At 37.5% G+C, this 9,235-nt stretch overlaps 1 protein-coding gene across 5 annotated transcripts; it reads right to left on the bottom strand.

Annotated features, from left to right (window-relative positions):
- Positions 1–869: 869 nt before the first annotated feature.
- LOC121886952 lies at positions 870–8,438 on the bottom strand. Of its 5 annotated transcripts, none has more exons than XM_042397404.1 (9): positions 7,728–8,438; positions 6,826–7,122; positions 5,317–5,625; positions 4,074–4,184; positions 3,930–3,983; positions 3,191–3,226; positions 2,970–3,002; positions 2,817–2,864; positions 870–951 (listed from the first exon to the last, which is right to left on the bottom strand). In XM_042397404.1, exons 1-9 carry the CDS (start codon positions 7,813–7,815, stop codon positions 914–916), a joined length of 1,014 nt encoding a protein of 337 aa, XP_042253338.1. In that variant the 5' UTR covers positions 7,816–8,438; the 3' UTR covers positions 870–913. The 5 variants fall into 5 exon arrangements, with proteins under 5 accessions (XP_042253338.1, XP_042253346.1, XP_042253355.1 ...); XM_042397412.1 differs by lacking the exon at positions 870–951 and adding an exon at positions 1,649–1,774; XM_042397421.1 differs by lacking the exons at positions 870–951; positions 2,817–2,864; positions 2,970–3,002; positions 3,191–3,226 and having other exon boundaries at positions 3,500–3,983; positions 7,728–7,748; positions 7,946–8,438.
- Between the last annotated feature and the right edge of the window lie 797 nt (positions 8,439–9,235).

The following is a 9,235-nucleotide window of genomic DNA, read 5'->3' as shown; positions in this document are numbered from 1 at the left end:
TACTTTATGTTTACTTTTTCTTTATGTTTACTTTATGTTTTTGTTTTTGTTAAATTATATGAAGCAACACTACCTTATATTTACTCTTATTCAGTTTGATTTGAAAGGAAAGAATGAACCTTTACACTTTAACTTAGAAAACATTTAGTTGTCCTACATGGATCTATTGAAGATGTAATGTAAGTGAATTAATCTCTAATTATGTTTCATTAATCAACAACGTGTCTCTCTGTGGGTTTTTTTGTTTGTACATCCCAAAGAAGGTGCTGCCAAAACATGTAGGTGGTTTTAAAATTCTTCTTACCCTCTTGAAGAAATACTGTTTACAAGGAACTAGATGTAAACACTACTTACTCTCCAGAGGTGTATGTTTTCCGTATTGTTTTTCCTCTTTTCCTTGAGCACCTGTGGAATTTAAATTATCTGGAGGCACCACTGGTTTTTTGAATATCCACTGTTAAATTGGCTCTGAGCTTCCAGCCTACAGTTATTTATATCTCTGGATGATAAAGTACTCTCTTAGCCTTCTTTGCTTCAGATTCTCCCCTTTCAAAGGTACATTGATGTGGGCAAGAAAGCTAAGCAAAGAAAATATTAGTCAATCCTGTCAAAATGTTTTGGCTCCTTTCGGCTACGGACAGATGGGGTAAGGCTGTTTATCAGCCGTGCTTCTGCCTTGAATACAAAATGATTTTTAACGTGAAATGAAAGCCAATTAATTTATTTAGGTTTGGACAGTTTACTAATGTATTAAGACTACTGTCTAAACAGTTTGAGAATGAGATGTTGCAAATAAACAAGTTTTAACCATATTTATGTGTGTCAGATGTTTTTTGATTTCGCTGTCAAGGTGGCAGGAAGGTGATGCAGTCATCTTTATTTTTCTCCAGTGTGCATAAAGTCACCAGGCCTGCTAGGAGATGGACGGATGGTAGCGATGATGCAGATTTCCTAAAGAAAAGGATGGAAGAATGAACTGTGAGATGACAGTGGAAAGGATCAGAGTCCATTTGATAGCCTGTTAATGGAATAGTTTCAATACTTTGGGAAATACACGTATTGGCTCATGGGTGGAGGGTTTGCTAGATGAGAAAACTGATATTATCTTTATGTAGCATTATATCTGCTAAGTATAAGGCTACAGTATAGCTAGCAGCTGGTTAGCTTAGCTTAGCACAAAGGAAGGAAACAGAAGTAACAGCCTGCCTGGCTTTGTCCAAAGTTAAAATTTGCCTACTAGTACCTCTAAAGCTCATGTTTGTTTTATCAGTACAAGGAGCAAAGTGTAATAAAAATCCTTTTTATGGGTTTGTGCCTGGACTATTTCTTGGCCAGGTGCAGTGGTTGCCTGGCAACTGCACAGTTCTGCACATAATAACGCCTCCAGAAAATGGCGGATTGTCGTTTTTACACACAGGTTTTGTACGAATGAGATATAACATGTTGGCTAGTTAGTGAGCTTAATATTTTTAAAAAATCTCTTAATATTAAACTTTTGCTTTAAGTAAATTCTATACTGTTTTTGGTGCTGATTATCTTAAAATATAGCACTGTGCAAAAGTTTTAGGCACTAAAAGTAAAGTGAGAATGCTTACTTTAAAACAGCAGCAGTTCTCCTTGGTACACTTTAACACAGTTTTTCATGGTAACTTGCAGGTAGGTTGTTGTAACCATCCTGGAGAAAGAATGTTCTTCTGTGGATTTATTATTTAAGCCATCTCAGGTACTTCTTCATTTAATCCCAGATTGACTCCATGATGTTGAGATCAGGGCTCTGTGGGGGTCATACCATACCATCTGTTGCAGGACTCATCATTCTTTTTGTTGCTGAAAATAGTTCTTTATGACTTTAGCTGTATGCTTGGGGTAACTGTCTTGTCATGAATAAATTTGGGACCAATCATATGCATACATATTGCATAATGGATAAGAATCGAAAAATCTAGGGTGCCTAAAACTTTTGCACAGTACTGTACATATGTTCAGACTAAAGATTTAAAGGACGGGTTCACAATTTTTCAAATCTGTCTTAAAACAACGGTCACGTGCCCAAATGAACATAGAAACAGGTGTTTCTTGCTGTAATTATTACTCCTGTTCATTCTGGCAATTAGAAAATCCCTTCATAATGCACTTACAATATAAGTGATGGAGGACAAAATCCACAGTCCTCCTTCTGTGCAAAAATGTATTTAAAAGTTTATCTGAAGCTAATATGAAGCTTCAGTCATCTAGATAGGTCAAATCAAGTAGATATCTTTCAATGTTATAGTCTTTTTAGTGCCAAAGTCCCTCTTTTTGTACTTCCACCACAGCTCAACAGGGAAACACTGTCTGAGGAAACACAAGGAGGGAATGTGATGCTACAAAAACAGTAAATGTGGCAGATATCCACTTGATTTGACTGACTCATACATCTGAAGACTAATATAAGTTTCAGAGAAACTTTTAAATGCGTTTTCGCAGAAAATGACTGTGGACACACTGTGGATTTTGGCCCCCATCCTTTACATTGAAGGCACATTTGAAGGGAATCTTTTAACAGCCAGTATGAACAGGAGCAATGATTACAGTGAGGAAAACCTCTTTCTGTGTTCATACAGACACCTGACAGTTAGACTTGAAAAATTGTGAACCCATCCTTTAACACTGGTACAGTATAAAAGGATATGAGTTTGGAAAGTATTTTCATTAAGATCCTCAATAGAAATACATTTAGAGAAACACAACATTATATATTGAAGTAGCCCATAGTTTTATAGTGACAGCTAGAGGATAAATTCAGCTTATGATTGTTCCAATAAATGTTGGTTTACCAGTAAAACAGTGGTCGGCGTTTCCATCCAGCAGAGTTTCTAGTTCATCTGCAAAATGTACATGAAGTCTATTAATAAACACAAAGTCACAGGAGTTATATGCTTGTGATCTGATTCATTTCTCTGAATGTGTTGAAGTGTCTGTGTTCCTACCTTGACTGTCTACCTCTTGAATGGGTGATAGTCCTGTCCATTCAAAAAAAAGAAAAAAAAAAGTTGTCATGGTTTGAAACAACTTTTTAATCAAACCATTTTATTTCAAACTGTCATTGAACAATAACAGGTCATTAAAATATAAATAATACATACAATATGATTAAATTAGGATGTAGAGCTTGAGTTAAGAGCGTAGTGTTGTGCCATTTACCAGTTACCTTTAAGAGCGATGATTTCTGTGTAAATTTCTTCATCTAGTTAAAAGATATACAGCAGAAACAGCATATCAGACATTGTGATTAGTACTCATTTCCAACAAATGGGGTATTGCTTTACCTGGAAATAAAGTCTGACACAATTTGGACAAAAGATGTTGTAACTCTGAGATAAGCTTGTGAAATGCTATTTATCTGATTATTCTGTAAGAGACAGAGCTGCAAAAAGAAGAAAGTTTGGTTTTATTCCAGATGCAAAAACACTTATGAACAGTTTATGTATAGATAGATCTTGTGTATTGATTACAGCAATAAATGCACTTTTACTTTTTGCACTTTTTGACATAATGTGCCTTTGTGCTGTTGGATATTGTTGGCAAGCACTGCTATTAAACCTTGTATATTTCAACACTTTTCTTACATTATTATATCTTGTATTTTAAAATTGTTTTCTATGTGTTTGAATGGACTGTTTTTGTGCTTGTTTTTGCAAACTTGCTTGCTTCAAATTGCCCCTTGAGAGACATATGAATAGTTGATAGAATAGTTTGATTGAATATTACAAAATTTCATGTTAACTAGAAAATGAACTTTTGACAACTGGGACTGAGAGAGAGAAGTGAGATAGAGAAGTGTGTATCTGGGTTTATAATACTGTTAGAGAGGGAAATAATGGGAAATGTGAAGTAGAGTAGAAAAGTCAGAGCACACATTAATTCAGAGGACACAAGTTTAAATTTACCATTTGACTGCGGGCCAGTGAGGTCGTAACCAAGAGGGCGCACCTTCGGTTTTTCTGACAGAAAGCACACATTTTAAAATCACTCCAAGGGAATCAAACTAGACAAGTGGACAATGTGTGTGTGCGTGTGTGTGTGTGTCTTACTGCGGCAGCAACTCTTCCAGTCAATTTGTCTGAGCACAAGTGTGACTATAGTCAGCAGCAGCACACAGAGTAGAACCAGCCAGAGCACCCTGACCATACACCGCCACTCATCTGGACAAGAGACAGGGATTTAAAACATTAGACAGATTTTGGAAACAGGAAAACGTCTAGGAGTGTAACAACTATTATCTTTTATTATCAAATAATCTGCCAGCTAAAATCAGAACACGGTAAAAACAAAAATGCCTATCAGAATTTTCCAGATCAAGGTGGCATCTTCATATTGTTTCTGTTTGCCCAAACCCAAACACATTAAATTTACAATATCATATAACAGAGAAGAGGAGGGAATCCTTACATTAGGGAAGCTGAAACCAGCATTTTTTTCTAAGGCATTTTTACTTGATAACAATTTTATACAAATTTTCATTTGATCAACCAATTAGTCAACGTATCGTTACAACTCTAAACGTGTGTTTCCATCATGATATTTTAAAAGCTTAATAAAGTCTAAAAAGGAGCCTAGCTGGTGCTATGTGCTCTAAAAAGAATAAATACAGAGACTGGGATGCAATTGGTGAGCAAGAGAGAGGAGCAAAATAAATAAATACATAATTAGAAAGATATGCTAGAGACACAAATTAGGAGAAAGGTGAAATCACAGTAGGAGGTAGAAATACGGTGACAAATAAGACTAGAAATAAAATGAAAAGGAAAGGAAGAATATGGAAAGTGCATTTGGAAATGGGGGAAAATTTTTCAAGTGAGATAGATATCCAGCTTTTAACATTGCACACTGGAAAATATGACTTATGAGTTATGGGGGAGTGTGGGAGTGCCAAACAGAAAGACACCAAGCCAAAATCAATACAGCCTTTGAGAAATAGTGAATTGAGATGTACTGTAACTCTCTGTGAGTCTGATTGACCAACCAGAAGGGAGAGGGAGAGAGAAACATCACGAAGATTGGAGTTAAGAAGAAGAATTGAGTGAAATTCTTTCTATTGAAAAAAATGACTCAATTGTGGATGGAGGTAGAGGCCGCGTTTGACTGAAATTGGATCAGTTTCATCCAAAATGAAAACTGATTTGGCAATTTCCTGCTGTTTTATTGTCTCCTCTCTCCTCTCCTCTCCTCTCCTCTCCTCTCCTCTCCTCTCCTCCCCTCTCCTCTCTAATCTTAAATTGAAGACATACTGACCACACTTGGAACAAAGAGCCACTCTCTCATCCTGACACCAACCTTTCTGTGTCGGTTTCCATGGTAGCTTTTCTTTTGCTGTTGCATTCAAAGCTGTTTGATTGGCGAGCCAAAGGAGACAGCGGCTGTGATTGGCTGGCTCCGAGGTGGGCGGGACGGGGAGACAGCAGTAGAACACCTCCCTCTGCCCTTCATCATCTTTCTTCTTCTTTTCCTCCTCCTCCTCCTCCTCCTCCTCAGGTGGGTGGAGGTGTAGGGAGCTGTGATTATTGCGTCCATACAAGGTGAGATAAAGGGACTCTGCATCTTCAAGCTGAAGCTCCACTGATATCTCAAGATGAACGGTTAGCGCTGTGGATAGATGGATGGATCAATGGATAGTTAGATGGGATATAGATGCCTTAAATTACTTGAACAAGTCCAAGACTCTAACACCATGCTAGCAGCTCTAAAACGCTCACTGTGACAATGTTAAAGTGAAATCACATTTAATCATCCCTCTTTGCAGTCAAAAATAATGTGAACATGTCTTTTTAAATGTATTGTTAATAGTTTTGTATTATCAGAATGAAGAAAAAAACTATCGGTGCTGCACTGCACAGAGCGGAGACAAAGTAAACAAACTGCTGTAGTTACAAGTCAGTGTGTCACTAACGGATTTTGAAGAGCAACGACCAAACCAGCATCTAATAGGACAAAAGTGACATTTTCAGGTATGTTTACTCTTTAATGTGCTGCAGCTGAGCGGCTAATTGGCTACCTAGCCTGCTAACTGATGTTAGTGGTGCACTTTTCCCCAGTGAATGTTTGTTTGGACGCTAAATTGAAGGACATGTGTTCATGTCTGTGAGTTGGATAAGAAGGAGACTTTAGCATGAAAGCTAATGTGGGTCTGTGGCTCTTGTATCATGTAGCAGGATGCTATCAGGCTCAGTGTGACCGTCTGCTCTGCCGATGATCGAATACCATTATTCTTTATTCAAGATTTGATTTGCTGTATCAAAATAAGGTCTCCAGCTACGTAAGTATTTAACAGTATTTAATCGAAGTAATGTAAAACTATGAGGCAAAGAATTTAAAATATAAATTATTCCCTTTTGGTTACTGATTTTTTTTCTCGAAGGAGAACAAGTGATTTACAATGCAGATATTTATGCTGTAGTAGACATAAAAGTTTAATTTCAGTTGGACTTAAAAAGCTGATTTAAAGCAGTTATAATGTTGACCATGTTCACCAACTTAGGTCCGTATGTTAGCATGCTAACATATGCTAAATGGTACTAAACAGTAAGTACAGCTCAGGCTGAGGGGAATGTTATTAGTTTTGCAGGTGGGCATAAATAATAAAAGACAAATAAAAAATTTGACCTGATGATGGAGTACTAGATGAAAAGTCAGTGGATAACCACATTTTTTACAATTCATCCTGAGATATTTCCAGATGGGCAAAAGTAGTCGACTGACCAACAGACTGGCATTGCCATACATTGAGCTACACTGCTAGCATGGGTAAAAACTACAAAAGCTTATCTTTAAAACTTTGTGCAACACCTGAAGATGACATGTTGCTTTGTAATTCTGCTATGTCCGTGTCTGTCTCGCACATGAACCAGCTCATCTGTGGGTCTTCACCACCTCTCCTGGAGTCTGACGCAAGATCTGTTGTGTTGGTTTGATTCTTTTGTGTGCAGACCTGCTCCCATTTTTCATCTCCTGGAGTCTGAGAGGGGTCACACATATCTTTTCTTCTAACCTCAGCATCTCCGATCTCATCTTTCTCCGCCTTCCCCACCTGATTCTCTCGTTCGCAGGTTCGGTAGGGCAGACAGAAGAATTTAACTTTTGATACTGAAAGGAGATGGAGAACAGAAAATTCAGAAGGAGCAGATCAAAATGCCCTCAAGTCAAATATCAGAGCAGGATCTCAAAATGGAAGCTGCTGCCTCGAGTTTATCTCTGACAGACAAAGAGAAACAAGGAAAGTCATAGAGAAGAGGAGAGAAACAGATGAAACGAAACCATTGAATGCAAACACGAGTATGAGTACAAAAGCAAGTTCCTCTCAAAAAGCGAGCTTTTCAAGGCAACATAATACGGAAACATTTTCAATGCAGCTGTCAGTCACTGTTGTACAAAGCTATATTTGGCATTGATATTCAGCTCAGAAAGAAAGACAGAGGTCGAGTCAAAGTGAGTCTACATGATGAGGAAGAAACAAGACAAAGTGACTCAACAAAAAGTTTACTTCAAGTTCTCGAATGTAAAGTTTCAACAAAACGTCTTTGAGGACTGAGCCAAAGCAAGAAGTTTTTTCTTTGTAATGCTTCAAAAGGCTCTGAACCAGACATTCACACACACACACACACACACACAAGAATATAGTCTCACACGTACTACACACATGATAGACAGAGTGGAGAAAACCTCTATCTGAAACTATTTGGATGACCCACCTCTGTTAAATGTAAAGAAGTCTGGGAGGCATACGATGAAGATGAGGATCACGAGGATGAGAAGTTTAGTCAGTGCTGCTCTTACCATGGTTGCACCATAGGATCACACATACACATATACATACACACACACACACTCCTTCATGCTGATAAAGGCATGACTTGTGGCTCGTGGTAACTGCTTCCTTCTTTAGTTTCAAACAAATACATATACTCACAGCCTGTTTCTGCCCATCAGACTAGCCTTTTGGTAGAGTTTATGTAGCCCTTACAATATTGCTCATATTTCAAGATGAGGCAGGCGACAATGCAACGTGACAGCTTGCAGCTCAACACTTCACTTCCCTTTGCACTTCCTGTAATTTTCTCAGAAAGTGTGAGAAATGGAGAGTTGCAGGCACAACAAAGATTTTCTATCAGCAGACTGTAAGTAGAAATGTTTGGCTGTGGGTTTGTGTGAGAGACAGTATGTAGATACTGACGGTCCTCTCTTAAGAAGAGATGGATAGACTTTATAATGAATATAATAATATAAGACTAATATATGATTTATGACTTTAAGTCCTGTGTGAACTACAACACAGAGATAAATGATTGTGTGTGTGTGGTCTATATCTGTGCAGAGGTCAGCTTGTGGTTTGTGTTTGTGTCTTTCTCACTCAGTTTTACACAAAGAGATGTTTCTTTAACCTTCTACTACTTGATAGAAAGAGGAAAACAAGGATTAAAACTCCTGTGATCTGACATCTGTGGAATCCCAATGATGTGTTTCTTCTTATAATTATAATGTATAGCAGTGGTGGGCCAAATCTGGCACTCCAGCAAAACTATTTGGCTACCTAATGAAAGCTGAAGTTTTGACTCTTTACATTAAAACTTACTACATAATTACATCATTTTTCACAAAATTACTGTAGATAACAAAATTAATATGTTACATTTGACACTGCCCCCACACAAGGATATGCATGAAAACCAAGGTTGTGCCATGTGGCTGGCAATTTTCTATATTTTTCTTATTGCTAAAAAATCTCATGTGCAGAGCCAAACCAATAATTAATTGATGTATTTACTTTGAGAAATTAACAATGTAGTATAAAGTCAAGAGGTTGTGTTATGAAGCACAACAAGATAGCAAAGCTCTGTAAATGTCTGCCGTGTAAGGAACCTCTCTCCTGAGATTGAACACGATCGCTGTTGTCTTTGGAGCCGTTTCTAAACAAACTATGATAGCCATTGCCTTTGGGGCGAAGGAACATGTCAACCAGCGTAGTGATGTACTTCACTGACATTTTTATCAATTTTTGGACAACAATGGCACAGAGAAATACGATGTATCAGGTTTTGGATACACACACAATACTTATAAATAGGATGAGTTCATTGTTGGTTTGGCTCTGCACTTGAGATTTGTTCACAATAAGGAAAATATAGAAAACCATGCTTTAAGTCTAATAAACATACCAGAAATTAAATTTTAACGTGTGAATTCTAGCAATGTTTTAATT

The sequence above is a fragment of the Thunnus maccoyii genome, chromosome 2 (assembly GCF_910596095.1).
Source record: "Thunnus maccoyii chromosome 2, fThuMac1.1, whole genome shotgun sequence".
NCBI lineage: Eukaryota > Metazoa > Chordata > Actinopteri > Scombriformes > Scombridae > Thunnus > Thunnus maccoyii.
This window is presented reverse-complemented; position numbering and strand designations above follow the sequence as displayed.

What these genes read in the sequence shown, in the direction of transcription:
- LOC121886952 (XM_042397394.1), bottom strand. Translation starts at nt 7,815, where the DNA reads ATGGTAAGAGCAGCACTGACTAAACTTCTCATCCTCGTGATCCTCATC. An exon ending in CTTCTTTACATTTAACAGAG is followed by an intron (nt 7,123 to 7,727) that starts GTGGGTCATCCA and finishes ATCTCCTTTCAG; the next exon opens with TATCAAAAGTTAAATTCTTC. An exon ending in ATGGAAACCGACACAGAAAG is followed by an intron (nt 4,185 to 5,316) that starts GTTGGTGTCAGG and finishes TCTCTTGTCCAG; the next exon opens with ATGAGTGGCGGTGTATGGTC.